The sequence below is a fragment of the Choloepus didactylus genome, chromosome 2 (genome assembly GCF_015220235.1).
Source record: "Choloepus didactylus isolate mChoDid1 chromosome 2, mChoDid1.pri, whole genome shotgun sequence".
NCBI lineage: Eukaryota > Metazoa > Chordata > Mammalia > Pilosa > Megalonychidae > Choloepus > Choloepus didactylus.
The window spans coordinates 88,690,203-88,713,024 of NC_051308.1; the positions used below are offsets into that span (position 1 = coordinate 88,690,203).

General features: G+C 43.6%; 1 protein-coding gene across 2 annotated transcripts in view; it reads left to right on the forward strand.

The window, feature by feature from the left end:
• Positions 1–21,799, forward strand: part of TNR (tenascin R) — a 428,568-nt gene extending 406,769 nt beyond the window's left edge. For both annotated transcript variants that reach the window (XM_037825290.1, XM_037825289.1), the window contains 5 exons: positions 6,980–7,131; positions 8,551–8,647; positions 13,069–13,230; positions 18,426–18,589; positions 19,498–21,799. In XM_037825290.1, the coding sequence (XP_037681218.1) occupies positions 6,980–7,131; positions 8,551–8,647; positions 13,069–13,230; positions 18,426–18,589; positions 19,498–19,617 (695 nt within the window). In that variant the 3' untranslated portion in view covers positions 19,618–21,799. The remainder of the gene's footprint in view (positions 1–6,979; positions 7,132–8,550; positions 8,648–13,068; positions 13,231–18,425; positions 18,590–19,497) is intronic.
• The last annotated feature ends 1,023 nt before the right edge of the window (positions 21,800–22,822 follow it).

Here is a 22,822-nt window from a genome sequence, read left to right on the forward strand (position 1 = left end):
GATTTTTTTTGATACATTTCTTTACTATCCTGGGAGAAACACCGCCTGAATATGACTTTTTAAATGCACTGTTGGATTTGGTTAGCCAATATTTTGTTTAGGGTTCTCATATCTATAGTCATAAATGAAATTGACCTGTACACTTTTTTCTTATATACATGTCCTTTTCTTATATACATGTCCTTTTCGGGTTTTGTAATGCATGTTTCACTAACCTCGTAAAAGGAGCTGGACAGTTTCACTCTTTTTTCTATTTTTTGGAATAACTTGTATAAGCTAGAACTCACCCTAAACCTATATGGGCATTTGTTGTTTTGTTTGATTTTTTGTCATTTTTGGAATAGGAGGTCTTTGACTACAACCAATTCAAAGTTTTTAAAATGAGTTATAGATCCAAGTTCTTGATTTCTTCTTGCACTAGTTTTGACTCTTTATAACTCTCTAGGAAGCTATTCTCTTCAGCTGGATTTTAAAACTTAGTAGTATAAAATTCTTCATAAAGCCTTTTTATTGTTTTTAATCTCTACCATATCTATAGCTAGTTTCTATTTTTCATTTTTTTGTTTTTGTATTTTATTTTCATCTTCTCTATTTCTTAATCTGTCCTGCCAGTGATGTATTTCTCATTAATATTTTCAAAGCACTGGCTCGTGGATTAAGATCCATATGCATGCTTATTGATCCTTATTGATTTCTTAAGTGTATCAATATACTACCTTGCCTCTAACAATCCAAGTATTTGCACAGGGACTGAAATCCCTCTGGACTCCATCTCACCCCTACTCCCTCTGCTCCACCCACCCAGTCACCATCTACATTTTGATTCTGGATCATTATGAATGTTTTCTTTTTTAAATACATTTTTTACTGTGAAATTTAACATATATACTTTGAATACAGCCTGGATTTTGTTGTTGTTATTGTTGTTGGTTTGTTTTGTTTTTGAAGACAAAGATAAGAAATTCCACCCAGGCATTGGATCACTCTTACTTTTTATATTGTTGCTCTTCTTATTTGTATGCTTACTCTGAATTTTCAGTAAAGGACTTTGTAAGGCAGACCTTCTTAAACCTCAGATGCCTAAAGAAGTTTATCACACTTCACATTTGAATTACAATTTGGTCAGATATAAAATTCTAGATTCAGATATTTTGCACCCTTCATATTTAAAAATATTCCACAGTCTTCTTGTACGCAGTGTTGAGAAGTCTGGTGTCAATCTATCTGACTATTGTCCTTCTGTAGGTGATCTGATCTTTTTTTCTGGAAGCTTTTAGAATGTTTCTCTTTCTTTTTGAAGATCATTTACATTTTTCACCTCCAGTTTGACATTCTATTAGCCCTTTAAATGTTACATATTTTATCTTTAATTCTGAGAATTTTATCTTCATTATTTCTTTAAACATTCCCTCCTGTTTTATTTTCCCTTTTTAGGATTTCTATTAGCCGGTTGTATATTCTGTCCTCCATATCTCTTAGATTTTTCTTTGTTTTCCTTCTCTATCCTTTCCTGTTACCTTCTCAGAGGGTTCCTCAGTCTGATCTTCAATTGATTTATGTTTTTCAGCTGTATCTAAAGCTGTTGTTTATCCCATCTAATCTATTCTCCACACTGCAATGAGAATGGTCTTTCTAAAACTTTGAGTCTAACATCCATCTATGGGTTCTTCATCCTACTGCCTTCAGGAGAATGTCCACTTCCTTTTACGGCATGATCCAGTCCCTGATTACCTCCCAGGACCCTCCCTCATCCATCCAACCCAGCTCTCATTCTGTCTCCCAGCGAAACTTGTAGTTTCTGAAATGGACTTAAACTTTTGCACAGCCCTGGAACACTTTTCTACCACCAATTTGTGGCTTGTACACCAGTTCCTAAAATCAGAATTCTTTCTAATTGGCACTTACCAATTACCTCCATGCCAGCCTCTCATCCCACACTCATCTGACATGGGCTGCTTTGCAGGCCCCACTTTCCTATTCTCACAAGCACCTGTGTTTACCTCTTTCCCATAGCTCTAAGAACTCAGACTCACATTTATCTGTTTCTCCCACCAGAGTGTAAGAAACCTGAAAGTGTCTTTTTGGTGTCTTTTTTCCTGTTATATCCCCATCTCCCAGTCTGGTGTTCAGAACCCAGCAAACATTCCCTATATATTTATCAAATAAATACACTAGTGAATGAATTGGAAGATGCTGGGAAGGAGGCTAAGGTGTTGGTTCAACAGTCTATGTGGGTTCAACAGGTAACCTTTTCTCACCCGTGGCTGCAGGTTGTCCCCCACTGTCTAGCCAGCCACTGTGAAAATGTAGGCCATTAATTCCAACAAGGGGGACCAGGTAGGAGCCAAACACAAACCCATTTCTGGAAAAAATCATATCAAAGTGTTGGTGGCTGGAGGCCGTCGCTTATGCTTCTACAGAGCACACTTTGCTCTGCAGTTACAGAGAAGCCTGTCGAGGCTGTTCTCAGAGAGAAACTCTGACATCGTGGCTTCAGTCCTGACGCTGCTGCTCTAAGGATGGGCAGTGGGCAGAAGCTCCCCAGAGTCATTAAATCCGATTATTTTAAAGAGGTGCCCAAAGGCACCAAACAAGTAAGAGGCAGGGCAGGAACAGAGGAAGTCTACTCCTTCACCCCCAGCCAGCTGGGGCCGTCTGACTGTGCTGCGTGTCATGTAGCTCCGTCCACTCCACTCAGCATTCAGCCTCCGGATGCCCGACACAAACCGCTTTCTGAGCATTTCTTCCAGTGAGTGCCCCAGTCCTGTTGATCTCACAGTTGCATCTCAAAACATTTAACCATGAGACCGTTTGTGTCCTGATCACTCGGCATGGCTTTCCTCTTACTTGGTAATCATCACGGCCTGTGCTAAAAAATGCCTCCTCCTCAAGCCAGGCCCCAGTTATTACACCAAAAGGAAGAAAACAGTGCCAGCTTTGCTCTTGGCCCTGAAATTTCTGCCTTGGGAAACGTTACCGAGATGATCTATGCTAGAGTTAAAGGTGAGTTTCTGATATTAGACGGTGTGACATCCGGAGAGACAGGAATGTGTTGCCTGCCCTGACTATCACCTCTCCCTGTATCATGAAAGGTCTCAAGCTGCAGGACACACACAGTGAACACAGCAGAACACACACCAGAGTATTCTTTATTACTAGCTTAACCAAAGTCCAATAGCCCCCAAAGCAGGACTTAATGGTAAAACCTGGAGCACATGGCATAAACTCAAGGCTAAATAGAGCCTCTTATTCCCTCCCCTTCCCATGCCACCCAGTCTAAATCTTGGGATCAGCCCACTTAGGACATACCTACTGGGAAGGAGAGATGGAGGAAGACAGAGAGAGAGGAGAGAGTTGGAGAGGGGGAGAGAGAGACAGGGAGACAGAGAGTCAGAGAGACAGAGGCACTGAGAGGCTCAGTCTACTTACCCATCCAGCCCCATGAATCCAGGCAAAGTAAGCAGGACGCAGAGAGCCTTTGGGCACTGTCCAGTTACCAGTTCCTCCTGTTGACCTCTCTGCAGAAGAGAAAAATGAACCTGAGAAAGAGTGGAGTCTGGTTTCCACCTTTTAAGGCCTGTTGATGCTGCCTCCTTGTTTGCAGTATTCCAGAATTTAACCAACTGGAAGAGCAGTTCCTCCTCCCTTGGGAGGAACCAGGCTGGCAAGACGAGGCCAAGACCACCCCCACCCCCAAATCAGCCACATTAACCAAAACCAACAATTGTGCCAGCAGAAAGTGACCAGGATACAATGAAGACTCCCCATGCAAGTGATCACAGCTCTGAAGCTTGTTCTTCATTTGGTCCCGAATCTGTGCTACTAACTTCCTGTGAGGTCTTCACTTACTCCAGGCCTTATCTCCTTGAATTTGTGTGTAACACCTACCCTACTGACTACTAAAATGAAATCATAGAATCCAAGGTTGACAATCCCCCTACCACAGCCCAGCAACTGGTCATATGGCCCAGCAGTTTCCCAATTCAGCTAGCTGGTCTTCAGACTCATCTGAGGAGCTTTGGTTTAACACTGATTCCCGGGTCCCATCCCCTGACATGCTAATCCAGGATATCTGCTGCAGGATCCAGGAATTTGAATTTTAATAGAGTCCTGGGTTCAGGAACTATTAGTTGACATCTGCTTTCTTTCATCTGGGAAAAAGAAATAATTTGATTAAGGACTGCTGGGTGGGAGACAAAACTTTGTCAGTGTTGAGCGCTGGCTGGGGCTGGAAGGCAGAGGTTTCGTGGTCAATGTCAAGTCCTCTCCAGGCTCCCAGAAGGTGGAAATCTTGGGTAGCTGCTCTGCTCCTCCTGGTATTCTGCACAAGAAAAATGTTTTCTTGTTGGTTATCTTTCCATGAATGCCACGGACTAAATTACAGCCAATCAAATCTATAAGCAGCCAGGGGACTTTGCAACTCATTCAAGGTAAGGGAAGGTAACAGTGCCCAGCAGCTCTGTGCACCAACCTCGCACATGTTAAGTGAACACCTTCACCCACCAGCCCAGTGCTGGGGGCCTGGAAGGAAGAGCAGGCAACCTTCCTCTCCCGGGGTACAGTCTACTGACTTTTATCCCATCCAACCTTTCAGCACCCCTTAGAGCACATTTTTGTTTTAAGTTGGCTTTTTCACATTTTCTGACTTAAAATTTACAGTAGTCCTTCTTTTATATGACAGTCCTTCAGATATTTAAGAGCACCCCTTCTCTAGGACAAGCCATCCAAGTTTACTAAGTTTGTGTGTGGCATATCTAACTTTAAAGCAGCTAATAAGTTTGAGCCTTTAAAAAGTATCTATAACCTAAATATTAAATAATCTACATTATCAATGTGAGGAAGCCCATATAAGATCATTTATTCACCCATTCTGATTTTTGGGGGGTTCATTTTTTAATGTGTAGTTGTTTGAGGTTGTTTTTGAGGTTTGGAGGGAGATATTGTTTTATTAGGAGGGCAAGTTGGATACTGAGGAGAAAGACGGGGTTCTGATTCCTTTAAGAAGCTGAGTTCATCTAATGAAGAAACCTTTCTTCAGGAGAAAGGGCTATTAGTGCATACGGCAAGAGTGAGCTGAGGATGAAGGACGTTATGTTCTGATATTCTACAATGGGAGAGTCAGGCAGTGAAAGAGGAGAGGAGGCAGGAGGGCAGAGGCCTGTTGCTGCAGGGACCACGTTAAGAGTGTCCTGGAAGACAGGAAATATCTGTGTTCCCAAAGCAACAGGGAGACATGAAGGAGGTGACTCTCACTTTCCTCCTGAAATGTAACTGTAACTGCTAGGAATAGGTGGGGTCAGGAACTTTAAATTGGTCTAGGGCACCCAGGAAACGCAAGCTAGCAGCTTTATTATAGCTATTAAGGAAATCAGTTTTGGGCGGTATTTATTTTGAACTTAGAGATTTTGGGGGTAATTTTAACCTTTGAAGCTTTATAGGCTTAAGACAAATGTAGACATGACTTAATCCTTTTCTACAGAGTAATCGCTATCATATATTATATTTCCTGTTTCAGTAGAGTGCAAAGAGCACTTGGGGTCTGAAAACCTGAGTTCACATGACCTGAGTGAGTCATGTGATCTTTCTGACTGCTATTTCCTTCTCTGTAAAATAATTATTTTGTCTACAAAAATCTGCCGTCCTCTCAAGCTGCTTGCAAAAATTAGACATACATAAAACATACTCTGTAAAGTACAGGTTCCATAGAAATGAAATGTTATTGCCTGGTTCAACCACGCCTGCAGCAGGCTGTGACTTCATTTTAAACTGCCTTAAATGGGTGCTGCCATTGACCGTGATGTGGCTGCAGCTAAGTACCTTCCTTGTGCCTGGAAGGAGTTAACTCACCTCCAGAGGGATCTTCCATGAAGCCTACAAACTCCAGCAACTTTTTCCTAACACAGGGTGCTTCACTGATAATGTGACAGGAGTCTTAGATGGTAAGGGCTTTCAGGGAGGTTGCCATGTCACCTACTGTGAGTGGCATTCTGCTATCACTTGCTCTGACCCACCAGCGAGCTTTCCACGTGGTCCCACATCACACCTGTAGTGTGCTGGTTTGGCCACGAGGGGTCAGTGTAGTGACTGATGCCAGAGCTACCTACCCAGCCTGTAACTGCAGCAATTGAAGGATGCAGAACACATCAATAGCACCACACTCTTCATTGACCCAGAAGATCATTATATTTACAGAACACCCAAACCACTGTTCTCAAATGGCGAGCTCTGCTTTTAACTTGCTCTATCAGCTCCTGCATTCCAGCAAATCTCCTCCAGTGTGCTCTCTACTTGTTGGCCTGCCTGCTAAGCATTAAAATTTGTCCTGAAACTAAGCTCTTCAAGACACATGATTTAAGCTTCCCTTTCAGCTAATTAGATATTGTTCTACAAATTGGGCTGTTCTCCCTGAAAGATGAGCAGCAATTTACTTCCCCTGCCCTCTCCTTAAACTTAAACTGAACTGTAAAACATGGCCATTTGGTTGTGTAGTACAATCAAGAGATGATTTTGCACAAGAAAGAGACATCCATCTTCTTGCTAATGCTGGGCTTCTATGGGCATTTCTTAATGGCTGCTGTGAAGATGATGGGAGGAGTTGCTTAGATGCCTCTGACTCTTTGGAAAGGTAGCCCTTACAAAGTGATTTATTTTAACACATGTATCTATAATCATTACCTGAGTAATCAATAACTAGCTGAATTAACATAATTTCACTTGACAAGGGGCAGATTTTTATTATTCCCATTTTACTGATGAGAAAACTGTCTCCTGGGAAAGTCAGGCCAATTGCCTAAAGTCAAATAAATAGGGAAGTGGAGGACCCAGACTGTGAGCCAGCTCACAGTCTGAGATGCAGTGACGGTTTCTTCCAGCTCTCAATGAAGTTCATGAGGCCCTCCAAAAACTACTCTGATCCAAGGGGTTCTTATGCATAGTGGGAGAGAGATCCTTTCTGAAAATAGCCTCTTTTGTTGTGCAGGGGGGCGTGTGTTCTCTCATCCTCAAGACTGTGCCCAGCACTTGATGAATGGAGACACTCTGAGTGGGGTTTATACCATCTTCCTCAGTGGGGAGCTGAGCCAGAAGCTACAGGTGTACTGCGACATGACCACAGACGGGGGTGGCTGGATTGTAAGTACATGCGGCGGCTCTTCCTGCCTGCAAACATCCTGGTGTTCTGGTCCACCTGGCTCAGAGCCTGTCAATCCAAAGGCACCACCCTTCCTTCTGAAGGCACCCTTCATCCACCTCCTAAATGCCCATCTTGGGGCTCATCATTGTCCTCAGGTCCCTTGTTCAGCAGCCCAGTCTTAAGGTGGGCCAGGTAGAGGAAGCAATCAGCATATCAAAGCTGCAATGGCCTGGCCCAGTGAAGGGGCCCCAAGGTGTCTGCCTTCCCTCCTGCTCCTCTGCAAGAATTGTTAATACAGGGGAAAGGGGATGATGGCTCCAACAGGCCCAGGAACCTTGCCTGCTGAAGCAAGAAGTAGGCTCTTTTGCAGGAGTTGGTGAGCCTCTATGTGGGAAGTGATGAGGATTCTTCCATTTGAGGGTTTCATATAGGAGAGCAGGTGAGGGGAAGAACATGGATAGCCATCTCTGGTTGCAAAGTCCACACCTGTCCCTTTCTTCCCTGACCTCCCAGGCTCTTCTCCAGAGCTGTCACAGAGAGCAAGGAGCACCAGTGGTCAGGAAGAAGGACTCCCACTTTCTGTCACTGTCCTCCTCCCCATGCCTGATAGGATAGTACAGACTGGAAGAGAAAGGGCAGCCTCACAAGCAGCCCCACCAGTCAATACAGGGCACCATGCAGACATGAGGGTCCCCTCAACCTGCCCTAAAGGGGTCCAGCATTAACTGAGTCAGTGTGGGGTGGAGACCCAGCCCCTCCACCTCCGTGAGATATGCCACCCAGCACGGCCAACACATGGGGCTGGATTTTTCATGGTGCAAAGACGAGCAGTTTTTAAATAGAGTTAAATGGTGGCTGTGCTCCTAACCGCAGCTCTTGGGAGACATTTACTTTTATGTTTTTGACGTAGTTGTGCCTCCTTCCTAAAGCATAATTGGAAATTGAAGCTGAGGCTGATTTATTGGAGGTTAAAAGAAATTAGTGCTTAAACAGCTTAGAAAGTGAATGATATGCAGTTGCTTTGCTTGCGTTACAACGGTGACAGTTACTTGCTGATTTGAAGTCGGTCCTGTTCTTTTGGCGAGAAACACTTTTTCATGGACTCCATGGTACAAAAGATTAATTTGAGAGCTGAGCCAATTTCCTCTCACTGTTTGGGGGCTTTTTATGTATCCTGAATCCATTCTACATTGCAGGGGTGCAAATTAGTGTCAACATCACACGCCGTCCTATTTGTCAGGAGCTCGGAGCATCTCCTGGGAAAGCTGTGGGGTAAACGCTCAGCTCCGTACAGCGATGTTCCTTATCAGGCCATGTTTTTTGTTGCAGATATAAAACCCAGTTTATATCAGTTTGACCAATTACAGTTTCCTTTCCTTATCATCTCTTCTCATTTTTATTTTTCTTTCTCTTCACAGGTATTCCAGAGGAGGCAGAATGGCCAAACTGATTTTTTCCGGAAATGGGCTGATTACCGGGTTGGCTTTGGGAATCTGGAGGATGAGTTTTGGTTGGGTAACGCCTCCTTTCGGTTTTCTCTTGATGTGCTGCTTTGGCTTTTTGTCCATTATTCTCCTTCCTGTGTCCATCTGGGATTATCAGAAACCCTGCCTGTATCTGCTGAGAAGTTGACAGCTCGTGAATTGCTTTCAGTACCTTTTGCTCCGTTTGGCTCCACTATTGATCTGTTTTTATCTTATTGTGGTGTTTTCCTCTTTGCTCTGTCCCTTCCTATCCTCATTAATAGTCTTTTATGCTGATGGGTTTTGACATGAGGCAAGTACAAAGGGAGTGAGCACCTGCTTGGGGGTGGGGGGCCGAGAGCAGCAGGCTGATGTCTCGGGAGCCTGGCAGCAGCCGGCCAGCCTGCAGGTCGCGAGGGAAATGAGTGCAGTCACTCTGCTTAGCTCCTTGGAGGAATGTGATTACCTGACTCCAGAAGGGAAGGGAAAAAATCAAAATGGCATTAGAGGTGACTGGTGATTTCCTGGAGATCTGACACAGCCAGGAGGTGTAGACTGAGAAGTGAGCTGGTGTGAGAAGGTAAAGCCACACCCCACGCAGGCAGGTGGTGGTGTTGCCAATCCCGGAAAAAAACAGTAAATGTAATATCACCTGCATCTCCCTCTGAGTTAGATTTCCTAGGAATTTATACAGGAGGATGGAGGGAAAGGCAAATAACCACCTTCTACATTCATGGTCTCGTCTCTAACTCGCTTGCTACTATCTCGCTACCATCTTTCTCTTGGATGCCCGTAACAACCTCCCTACCTCCAGGACCAGCCCGGTGTCCACGTGACCACTAGAATGATCTTCCTCACACTCAGAACCTGAGTCAAGGCTAACCCCATTTGTAAAACTTTTAAATGAGTCCTCCTCACCACGGGTAACAGCCAACACCTTAGCTAAGGTACAAGGTCCGCTGTATTCTACTCTCCATCTGGAGCCTGCACTCTGCCTCTCAGTACCACCCATTACTCTTCCCCCACTCCCACGCAATACGGAAATCGAAACGTGGAACCACAGACATTTCCTTTGCAAGGAATGCTTTCCCAGCTGTCACCCTCCCCCAACACCTTGTTATCTATCTGTGTATATTTAAAGACCAGTTAACCACCTCTTCCTCTCTAGAACCTGTCCTAAACATTTTTCTCACCCATTGCCTAGGGAAGAATTAGCCACTCCCTCTTTTGTGACCCAAATCATAGCGTCTATTTTGCCGTCTGTCTCTCTGGATTACTACACTGGGCAAGCTCCTTTCAAGTCAGGAACCACACATACTCATCTTCTAACATTGCCTATTACAGTGCCTGAGGGATAGTAGGTACCTATCAATTGATCAACAATCAATCAATGACAGGAATTTATTGAGTATATGTTAGATGCCCAGAGCTGTATCTGGTGATTTAGATAATAAAAGAAAATAAGGGAAAACTCTCATAGAAATGTTGATAGAGAAATCAAACAAATAGGAAAATATCCTTATCTTTGAAGAGTTTGCAACCAGCTTGGGAAACAAGCATAATACACATGAATCAATGCACTCTGTACCATCTTCATAATTTTTTTTCCTATTTGTGAAATCTCTGAATTATTATGTACTTAATTTTTCTACTTATCAACTTGTTTTATTTAATTAAAACAATTTTCTGTGTGGGAAAGAAACTTGATAGCATTACCAAAATGGAAAAACACTTATCACATGCCATAAATAAAAGGGAAACATAAAAATAAATACAATGAAAAGAAAACAGTATTATTATATGGCAACTAAACATGAAGGGTACAGGCCTGATTTTGCTATTGATGCTGTTGTTGTTAAGACATGGAAATTAGAAAACAATGGGCGTTAAACCAAATTAAAGCTGAGAATTAAGGATAGGATTACGGTTAGGGTTTTTCCTTGATCTGTTAAGAAAGACCATGATGGAATTTGGAAATACCGTTCTCACTTTAAGTTCACGATTATTTAGTGCCTACCCCCAAATTATTTCCCGTAGCATCAGAGATGCCATCCCACACTGGGAAGCACTGGACTAGCCTATCATCTACTGACAAGAAGACCACAGATATTCAGAGAAGCAAGAGTTCAGCTTCATGGAGAAGGCACAGAGGGATGAGTAAGAAGAATGGAGGGGGAAAGGGGACAAGAAAAGAGGGAAGGCAGGGATCCTTTTGACATGTACAAACTGGGGACAGTGAGGAAACCCATCCACCCAGAGGAAAGTGCAAGTCAGGGCAAGAAGAAAATGAGATCGGTGGGTTGAATGAAGGCACGTATGGAACCTAAAGAAAATGAAGTCTCGACTTAATGCCACAGGTAACAGGGAGCCAGTGAGGGTTCTTGAAGAGAGGAGAGGCCTGGTGATGTTTAGTTTGCACTCAGGTAGAGGTAACATTATGATCCATGACTTGTATGCCAAGTCGGGTTCTCTAGGACCAGAACCTGTGGCAGGAATTCCCAGTCAAGTGATACACTGAGGGTGTACTCTCAGGAAAAAGGAGGGTATGGGGTGTAAACAGGATTGAACAGGGGGGAAAACTGCAAAAATGTAGTCTCAGCTGGAGACTACCTTCAGTTTGATCCCAAAGGAAGCTCTGGAGCATGAATGGCACCTTGGGGTTGGTCCCCATTGGGATATGGGGACTGTGCTTTTGTACCCGTCAGTCATTGACCAAGGACTGCCCCTAGGCATGGGGGAGGGAGAGTGTATCCTCCAAGGTAAATTGACTGTTTTGGCCAAGGGCAATTATCCAGAGAAGGAAACAGCTTTGAGTTACCAGCAGCTAACAGCTATGGGTCTTCCTACCAGATACGATCCCTGGGCAGGGCACCACCAGCATTGACTGCATCTGCATAAGCACAAGTCTAGTGTCGTGGCAGATTGGCAACTTGGCAGACAGCAAATGGCAATCAAAGAAACTTTGACTCATAATCAAAGTCAGGGTAAGACTTTAAATCTCAAACAGGATAGGGCAGCAGAAAGACCTGGATGACCCTCAGCCATTCATTTCACCTCTCTGGACTTCAACTTCCTCGTCTACAAAACAAAGAGGGCAGACTAAGAGATCTCTAAATTCCTTACCATCTCTGTAATTCTTTAATTCTAAATCATGGCATACTCTGATGTCACATGTCAGATGCCACAGCACAGCAAGAGGACTCCAGTCCAGAAGGAGACAAAAATCAGGAGGACTCAGATCAATAGCAATGCAATGTGAATGGTTCCAAGTCTAGACAGGGAGGTCGAAATCGCAGAGCCAGTCAGAGGAAGTGGACAGGAAAATACAGATGAGAAAACATCACCAAGGGAGAGAGAGCTGGGCTCCACCTAAGCTCTGAGCCTGCAAGGGTTTGCACCTTGCAAGCCTTGATTAGAGCAAAGCCTGGGCAGCTTAGAGGACACAGGAAAGAGCAGGTGAGCAACTGAAGAGGTAGTCATGCAAGATGTAGCAGGTAGACTAGAGAGAATGGTACCGGAGACAAGAGGCAGCGGCCCGTATTCTCTGACCTGGTTATGGGAGCCCAGGAGGGCTGGCGGCTGAGAGAAGGAGGGGCAGTATTATGAATTGTGGGCAGAGCCCCCCTTCACAGGCTACCAGGAAATGTTAGGACACCTGATATCCTGGACCCCTTGCGCCTGCTCTGAACTCTCCTGCTCAGTGTCTCTACCTCTCGCATTCTACCCTACAACTCATATCAAAGGACCACATCCGTGTAAGGCCTCTCGTACTTTTCATCGAACACCATGGTTGGGGGCAGAAGGTGGAAGGGACAGGTCGGGGAATCCCGAGACACAGGGCTTGTCAGTTACTGGGTCAACATGAGATATTAGGATCCCTGACATGGCCTGAGGTAGGAACTCATCAGCAGATCTGCACTGGTCTTTTGTATTTGTTTGTTTAACAGCATTACTAAGATATAATTCACATAACACACAATTCACCCAATTAAAGTGTGCAACTCAATAGTTTTTCATGTATTCACAGAGTTGTGCAACCATTTTAGAACATTTTTAGCACCTCCAAAAGAAGATCTATACCTTTAGCTGCTATCCCTTTATCCACCATCCCCCAGCCCTAAGCAACCACTAATCTTCTTTCTGACTTTATATAGTTATGAAATCTATAAATGTGGGCAGTGTCCACATTTTGGACTTTTATATGAATGGAATCATACAACATGTGGCCTTTTGTGCTGGCTTCTTTCACTGTTCATCCAAACTGTAGCATGTATCAGTACTTCATTCCCTTTTTGCAGGAGGAAATTTGGAGTCTGGTGGAGATGAGTTATAACAACCCAGGGAGGGCTGAGGGAAATCTGGATACCATTCCTCTTCCCCATAGCATGCTTTTGGGGTCACAGTGGCATCTTCACTCTCATTTCTGAAGCGACTGGGGACCAGCTTCATGGCATCCTCTGCTCTCGTCCACAGGGCTGGACAACATACACAGGATCACGTCCCAAGGCCGCTACGAGCTGCGCGTGGACATGCGGGACGGCCAGGAGGCCGCCTTCGCCCACTACAGCAAGTTCTCTGTTGAGGACAGCAGAAGCCTGTACAAACTGCGCATAGGAGGCTACAACGGCACTGCGGGTACCTCATGCCCCTGAGCAGACCCTACGGGCAGTGGGGTGTGGCAGCCCAGGCCCCCACATCCTAGCCCTGAGCCACACGGGGAAGGGGCGCACCCACTGGTTCAGGAGCTCTCTGCAAGCCAGAGAGGGGGCAGAGGGCTGGGAATCAGTGCTCTGACCCAGGCCGACCCTAGCCACTCGGGGGATCTGAAATCCATTTCCCAGGACTTTGGTCTCCTCATCTGGAAAATTGCAAGGATAACGCCTGTCCTGCTGCATAGGGATGTCAACAGGGAAACAAAATGAGATAAAAGCAGCGAAAGTGCTCTTAAAGTTAAAAAACAAAAAGTGCAATGTGAAGGCAAAGGATTGTTTTCCTTGTCTAGATTAATCAATATGGGCTCTTATCCAGAGAGAACATAATCATCTATTTTCTGAGTAGAAATTTCCCCTCAATGGCATCTAAGGAAACTGTCTTTAAATTATGGGGAAATAGGACAGATTCCTCCATCCTCTGAGATGTCCCCATCAGCTGTCATCACAACACCCCAGGCAAGGAGCCAACAACTTCACCTAAATGTTTCCCACTTGCCACAATTCTTTTCATTCCTCCATGAGAGCTGCATGCATGGTTATGTTTTCTGTGTAGATTTTTATGACATTTCTACTAAGCAGAACAACCAACTCTATAAGCTCTGTTACGTTAATAGTTTTATCAGAACATAATATCTGGTCTGCTTTTTAGGCATTTGCCAATCTGTTTCAGACATTTCATAAAATCTGTTTTCTCAGATAGTCTACTGTTTGGTACATGCAGCTCTTTGTCCTTTTGTTATCTCTGATTTCAGGGCCAAGTGCAGGTGTATAATATTAGCAACACTTTTCATGCTTGTTGGAATTAAGAGCCTCAAGCTGTAGCCATTCCAGTCATCATCTCTGTTCATTTATTTCTCTTCTCAGGCAGGAATGGTTACTGCCCAGAGAAGACTCCGTTTCCTTTGTTCTGTTCATATTTGAAATCATTTCCAATGGCAGTTAGACCACCCTGAAGTGCCCCCAACAAAAGGTCCAATTTGCCACACTTTGGGCATAAAATAGCCATTGAAATGAAGTGTATTAAACAAGATGCCAGGCTAAATCATTTCAAAAATCACCTGATGCTGTCCACTCCCTGAGTTTAGAATTATGCCTGTAGAAAAACCACAGGAATCTTTCCAACTTTGTCTAGGCAAGAATGGGTGGCAGATGGTGGGATTAGCTCTAAATGGACCCAAAGCCTGACTCCTTGGAATCCGGAAAGGGACTATGAAGACGAATGGGGTAGAGACAATGAAATATTGAATTAGGAAGAGCTGTACAGGAGCCCTGTAAAATAAAGCTCAACCCCTAAAATTTACGTTGTGGTAGCAGGCATTGGAAGCATTGAGCAGCCACAGTGAGCAAAGACTCAGAAGCCATAGAATTGTAACTAGGGTGTCTCCAAACTTAAAGCAACCTCAGGAGCATCCAAGATCACTTTTACTCAGTAGCATGAGCCCTCTTCACAGTATCCCCAGAGACCATGCCAAAAGTCTGGTTAAACATTATAAATTAATTATAGTCTGATCCCTCACCTCAAATATTCAATCCATACAGGCTCCTGCCACAACATCCCAAGAAGTGAACATCCAGGTTTTCTGTTTGCGTTTAAGAAGAGAAATCTCACCACATCTCTAAGCAGTCTATTCATTTGTATGACTTACTTTTAGTGGTTGCTCTGGGGTTTACCATATACATCTTTGCTTATCAGAATCAGCTGCAGATTTATGCTAGTTTAATTCCAATGATATATAGAGATGTTATTCCTCTATAGCTCTATTCCCTCCCCCCGCCTTTAGCAGTATTATTGTTATACTTATTACATCTACTATTACTAGCGCAACAGTGTATGTTATAATTACTGCTTTACTCTCTGTAGTCACTTCCTTAGCTCAATACAGATTTGCTCCCACCCACCTCCTTTGTTCTGTTATAGGCAAATATATTACATTTCTATATGTTGTTGGCCCAGTATTATATTATATACAAATTATTTTGTACAATTGCTTTTTAATTTTAAATCAGTTATGAGAAGAAAGGAAAAAATATGCATTTATACTACTTCTTATAATTACATAATTATCTTTACCAGTGCTCTTTGATTTTTTGTTTGGATTGGAATTACTGTCTGGGGTCACTTGCTTTCGGCCTGAAGAACTTCCTTAAGTATTTCTTGTTAGGTGAGTCTCATAACAACAAATTCTTTCATTTTTTGTTCACCTGGGAAAGCTTTTATTTTGTCTTTATTTTTGAAAGATAGCTTTGCTGGATTATCGGATTCTTGGTTGACAGTTTTTTCTTTGAGCACTTTGAATATGTTGTTCTACTATCTCTGACCTCCATTGTTTCAGCCGAAAAGTCAGCTGTTAAACTCATTGGGGTTCCCTTGTAAGTGATGAGATATTGTTCTGCTGGTGCTTTCAAGATTTCCTCCCTGTCTTTGACTTTCAGCATTTTTACTATGCTGTATCTGTTTTTGGATCTCTACATTTACCCTTCAAGGAATTCATTGATTTTCCTGAATATTTAGATTATTACTTTTCAAAAAAAATTGTGAAGTTTTTTGCCTCTTTTTTTTCAAAATTTTTTTTCTACTCCTTCCTTTCTCAGCTCCTTCTGGTACTACCATTGCATGTATGTTGGTATATTTGACGGTATGTTCCATAGGTTTTGGAGGCTCTGTTTATTTTTCATCCTTTTTTATTTCTGTTCATCAGCTTACATAATCTCTATTGATCTATCTTCAAGTTCACTTTCCTCTGTCAGTTCAAATCTACTGCTGAGCCACTTTAAGGGAATTAGAATTTCAGATATTGTACTTTTCAACTCCAGAATCTCCATTTAGTTATTTTTTCTAATGTCTAGCTTTTTATTGATATTCTCTATTTGATGCAACATTATCATCACACCTATCTTTACCTCTTTAACCATGCTTCTCATTAGTTCCATGAAAATATTTAAAATGGCTATTTTAAAATCTTTTTCTGTTAAAATCAATATCTGACCACTCTCACAGTTCGTCACCTGTGTTTTTCCCAGTGTATGGGTCATATTTTCTTGTCTCTTTGCATTCCTTGTAATATTTTGTAGCCAATTGCACATTTTTGTATCATATATTGTCATATATTACAGCAACCTTGCGTACTGGTCCCCCACCCCCAGGGGCTTGTTTTGTTTTCGCTTATTTATTTTTTAGTGACTGGCTGGATTATTTTAGGGAATTCTATCCTCCCCACATAGACACACAGTGTTAAGCCTTTGATGTTGGTCCTCAGGGAGACACAGCTTTGGCTATGCCCATAGTCACACTGTGATGACAGTGGTATTGGCAGGACTCTCTATCTCTCTTTCCCTAACCACACCCAGCTATTAAACTGCTCTAAATGCCTTAGGACACAATTTACTCTGCATACTACTCCAACTAAATTTTGGCTCCTTTGAAGGAATAGTTCTAGAGATCAGTGTTTGATATTTGCTCTGACCCCAGGAGAGCTACTCCTGCTCCCAGCTGTCTTATTCCCTGGCTCTCTACCAAAAAGTAGCCAGCTCATGGTCTAGGCTGAATCTTCATTAAATCCATGAATCTCCTCCCAATTGTCGTTCAGCACAATCTCCCCCATTCTTTATAGTGCCCTTATGTTTGACCTTCTCGTTCTCTGTTGCAAGTGAGGCCATTTCCTTTGGGAAGAGGTTAGGAGCTATCTGTTTTATGGCCTGCTTCTCTTCCTGCTCCCTGGCAAAATATCTGAGCCAGGGCTTTGGACCCAGAGGTGAGGATAATGCCAAGCTTCCCCTTGAGTGATACCCTCACTCTAGGAGCAGGGAGCTCAGTGGAGGTGGGAGGCAGCAACCTGCAGCCTCTTGGCTTGCATCTCCTGGGATAGAACCACCACCTCATGAGCCAGGGCAAGGGCCATGGGCACCCCAGTTTTCTCAGGCTGGGCAGAAGAAGGGAGTCCCCACCTCTTGACCACACCCACCCAGGACATAGCCTCAGTAACAGGTAACTGGGGACAGGATGAGTAATGCTGAAGTCCTCCGGTTCCCAGGCAGAAAGCACTCTGACTGGGAGCTATGGGGACAGGGAGCCTGTATTCCCGGTTGCAGCAGCCTGGATGGAGCCTCTACCTCACTGACCTGAGAGAAGGATGAGAAGGAGTGGTCTTGGTTCAAATAACACAAACCCTAGCCTTTCTTACCAAATGATGGTAGATTTTCTTGAATAAATGGTTTTTTATTTTCATTTGCTGTTTAAATTTTGCTAGGACTTTTCCCAAAGGCTTCAGATGGTTGCTTTTTAAAAGAATTTTCACTGATTTCACTGGGAAGTGGGTCAGCAGAACTCCTGATGCTGTCAGTCTATTCCATTTGTGAACAGCTCTAATTTTTAGATACTGTCTCTTCATATATTCCACTAAATATGCCTCCTTATAGTCTCCACCTACTGATCCACATGTTTCCCCACAGAGTTAATTTTATTTGATTTTTACTCAATAGCTCATCAACTATCTGGAGAAGTGATCATGGATCTTCTCTCACCTTTCAAGCTTTCTTCCCCAAGCCACAGCCTCCATTCTCCCAACTGCTTCTCCTGTGACATGGTTATGATTTTTCATCATCCCGTTTCCTATAGACTGGAACTCATTTGCTGATGTCTCTCTTAAAGGGTGGCACCAAGTTCTAAACATGGGACTTTGGGTGTGGTCTGACCAAGACTGATGAGCCATGGAGAAGGCCAGACTCATGCAGGATGGTGGAGACCCAGAATGGTCCAAGTCTGCATGGTTCATCACTATCTCCTCTGGAGACAGAGCCACAAATGTTCTGTGTCCCAGTGCGTGCCTGGAGGAAGCAGACAGCTTGATGAGATGGGGCTGAGTGGACACAGTTCTAAGTTAAAGATTGGGGGAATGAGGAAGCAGGTTGGAGAGATCAACATGCAAGTAGTTGACCCAAATGTGTAAGATGGAGTAGAAGTTCAGTACAGTCAGGCCATTGAACTGGGTAAAAATGGGAGAGGTAACTGGAAGGTCCCATAAGTGGAAGCCAGGTTTGTTAGCAGTGAGTAAATGTCCAGAAAATCCTGATAAAAGAGTGACAAATCAGACAGGCTCACGAATGTACCTTTCTTTCCAGGGGACTCCCTCAGCTATCATCAGGGACGCCCCTTCTCCACAGAGGACAGAGACAATGATGTTGCAGTTACCAACTGTGCCATGTCCTACAAAGGGGCTTGGTGGTATAAGAACTGCCACCGGACCAACCTCAACGGGAAATATGGGGAGTCCAGGCATAGTCAGGTAGGTGAAATTCTGGCATTGTTGTTAATGATCCAGGCTGTGGAACCCACGCATGGTCCCTTAGCTTTCAATGCACATGTGAGCTTTACATTTCTCTTTAAATAGAAATCCTCAAATTCTTGAGAAAGGACCGCCATAAAGAGAAATGTAATGCAGACACTGGGATAAGGGCAGGACAGAGTAGAAGCCAGAGGAAGGAAAGGAAAGCTTCTGGACCCCGAAGCTAGAATTCACCCAGTGACCAGCCTCTCGACAACCAGTGAAGTTCCATTTTATTTCCCCATAAGAGCATATCAATTCTGGTGACAGCTTCACAGGCTCAGTTTCATCCCAGGAAGGGCCCAAAGAAACCAGTGATCAGAGATACCAATGTATATGGGACTATCTTACCCCATCAGAGACTCCACGTCCCTAGACGGGCTGTGTGAATAGGTGACTAACTCATTATGATTTGCCTGGGACTTTCTCATATCTGGGAAGCCCCTCAGTCCTGTGCAAACTGGGACGTTTAGTCATCCTGGGTGAAAACTTCCTGAGTCTCTCATCAGAAATGAGAAGTCAAACATAATTATTTTCTTCAAGTTTCTCCACACTCCTGGAATTTCAAAATTCACCACTGCCTTCTGAGGCATGCACCTCCTGAAAGCAAAAGCATAAAGCCAGCCATACGGAACAAACTACAATATATTCCTTATCAAAAGCCAAATGCAAGCAAGTTTAAGGGGAAAGCTGGAAAAATACTCTGCTCCCTTAACCTTATTGGGACCTTGGCCACAAAGCTTCCTGTTAATGGAAAATGGCTAAATCCACATCGTGGATTCCCTGCTCCCATCATTCCCTTTCTTTTCGAGGTAAGTTTTCCTTTGGAGGGAAGGTTGATCTGACATGCTTATTTTTCTCCTGCCCAGGGGATCAACTGGTACCACTGGAAAGGTCACGAGTTCTCCATCCCCTTTGTGGAAATGAAGATGCGCCCCTACAACCACCCTCTCATGGCAGGGAGGAAACGGCGGTCCTTACGGTTCTGAGCAGAGGGTGGCTCGAGCCAACTGACCTTTTCTGTCATTTGTTTGTATTTTATAATATGAAACAAGGGGGGGTAATATTAATGTGCTTTGCAAAATGTTAAGAGTGTTTGAAGGAAGCAGAGATGTAGCAAAAATAAGTGAAGTGCAGCTGCTCATGGTTATTGCTGCCCCAGGGCCTGACCCTCCATCCCCATTCTCCCTCTTACCCAGGCATCCCAACCCACCCCTCCTTTCCCTCCATGGGGGAAAAGTGGGAAGTTCTCTCAAAGACCTACTCGAAGATGAGTCCTAAAATAGGTGGTAATGGTGACACCTTCTTTCCCTGCCTTCCTTCTGGGATGCCCTTCACCTTCCAGGCCTTTCTGAGCTGGTCACTGCCTTTAATGGACAGGTTCTCAGCAAGAGAATGTTGCCAACAACTCCCCTTAACTCCCCTTAACTCCCCTTAATGTCGCCAACAGCTCCCCTTAATAAGTCAAAGAGTCTCATCTTTTGGCACTCTTACTCTTACTACCCAAGTCGTCTTCTGCTGTCTTTCTAAGAGTAACAGCCTCTTTTCCAGCCCCAGTGGATCCTTTGCCTACTCATCATCCTGCCCCTAATCCAACCACCATTTTGGAATCTAGGTCCCAAGGCATTGCCTCCTTCTTTCCCTGGATGGCACAGTAGCCATGTCCTGGTGGGTCATAAGTCACTGCCCCTCGCTGAGGTCAGACAAACAATAACTTTTAGGGGAATGGAAAGAAGAGACTGTTGCTGTTTTCTAACACTTTGGGGTCAGGCACTGAGAGAAGGACAGAAGTAGAGGTCAGGACACCAGCCATGACAATTACAGGTCCCCAGGGGAACACAGGTCCTACCTGGCAACATTTTCTGTATTTCTGATCCTATTTGTTGTGGGTTTTGTTTTGTTTTTTGTTTTTTTGTTTTTTGTTTCTCTGAATTCCAAACTGAATGCCTCATTTCTGTCTTTAGCCAAACCTTCTTTAGTGTGAGTTGCTTAATTAGAGTCAGAAGATGAAGTTGTATGACCAGCCAGCTATCCTCCCTGGGAAGAGGAGGACATTTTTTCTTTTTTCTTTTTTTTTTTCATTTTTCAGTCCCTAGGAAACAGGAATGCCCCCTTAATGAGGTAAGACCATGAAAAGCCTTTCACCATCTTCTTTTATTATTCCGCCTTCGGGAGGAAAAATGAAAAGTGCCAGCAGAAATTACATCTAGAAATCCAAAGGTGAATAGGGGAGCGCTGTGGGCCTACCGCCCGTTTTATGAGATGTGCTGTCTTACTAGCATGATTTGATTTTTAAGCCCAGGAGAATTGGAGGCTCTAGAAATCATGACCTTTCAACTTCTCCTCTAAATCAAATGTCAGCTGTAACCATCCCTGCCACATCCGCTAAAATCCATGCCCCGTACCCCTGGCTGCCTCTCCCCTTCCTCTCCCATTCCTCGTATCACCATTTCTGTTTTCTGCGATCCCCATCCCTAGGCAAACCGGGGCATTTTGACTTTCCAGCCAGTTACTGGACGGGCTTGAGAGCTGGCGATTTTTTAATGGAAACATCCACAATTTAACAAAGTTTCAGTAACCAAGAAGAAACAGCCCCTTGGACAGATGATCACACTCTTGACCTTATGAGGATGAAGTCAGCCTGCCCTTTGCTGTGGGCACTCCCCACTTGAGCTGGCCTCCAAGGCCTTGTCCACTGCTGTGACTGGCACACCTGACACCAAACAATGTAGGTGGCATTGCCACCACAGTCTCCAAAAAAAAATGAGCGGAGGAGGAAAAAACAGAAACAATCCTTTCAAGAAAACTGTAAATTAAATAAGACTTAGCTAGAGAGTGAAACAGCAGTGAATTGTCAAAACAGGCTGAAGTAAGACTTGGAGGCTAGGGTTTAGACCCACCTCTACCATTTTGCTAGCTGTGTGACGTCCAGTGGGTCGTTTCACCTCTCTGGGCCTCAGTTTCCTCACTTGTTGATAAGAAGCTAAAGTAGAAGGATTTCCAAGATCCTTTTCTGCCCTGATATTCAATATTACTAGTCTATCTTCTGTAATTCTGAGTAGAAATTTGGTATTGGTGAGACAGTACAATTAAGAAATGAAAATTCACTAGGATTCCTGCTTTATAAGAAAGAGAGAGAGAGAGAAAGGGAGAGAAAGGGAGGGACAGAAGGAAGGAAAGAAAGAAGGGAGGGAGGGAGGAAGGAAGGGAAGGAGAGAAAAAGATTTAGAAGTCTTAGGTAACACAGAGAGAGAGAGAGAGAGACATGAGAAAGCATTGCAGAAAAGATAATGCCAAGTAAGAGGCTGAAATCGTTTTGTCTATAGAAGCAGAGCCCAAGGACCTGGGTGGTGCCAGGACAGCCCACCTCATCAAGGGAAATGAAATGGAAAAAGATTGAGTCCTCGTGTTGTCAATTCAGGTGAAAGTCAAGAAATGTCAATGGAAACTAAAACCTGCCATTTATTGGAACCATTTTACCCTATGGAACATTTGTATAAATAGCATCAGAAGCATTGCCTGGATTTGTTTTAGGAGAATTTTAAAGCAAGAAAGAGACTTCAAAGATCAGCTCACCCAACTCTCTATAAAACAATTTATAGATTCCTTTTATTAAGCAGAGTGATTTGTTTTCACTGGTTTTCACCATTTTTTTTTTCAGTTTAGTTGGGTTTATTTTAGAAGAGATTGTGAAATAATAGTATGAAGCCGTCTCTAATTCCATGGCATTAAAACATGCAATTTCAAAGAAAAAATCACAAAATAATTTGACATAAAATAGAGAAATCTTGACTAAAGACATACAGTAAAAAACAAAATCCAAAAAGCAAATTAAAAAGTCTCTTGAATCCTATTGTAAACTATGGATTGTTAATAGTACAACTACAAATGCTCCTCCATGAATAAAAACAAATGCAGCACATCAATGCAAAGTGAACTACAACAGGGTGGCACGTGGGAACTCTGTACTTGCTTTTCTTTAAAATTATATTTTAATTAGAGAAGTTGTAGGCTTCAGAAAAATCGTGTAGAACATAGTGTTGCCATACACACACACACACACACACACACACACAAACACACACACCACTGCTAACACCCTGCACCAATGTGTCATCCTTGCCACAATTTGTGACTGGATATTAAAATTGTATTATTAACTATAGTCCATAGTTTATATCAGGGTGTGTGTTT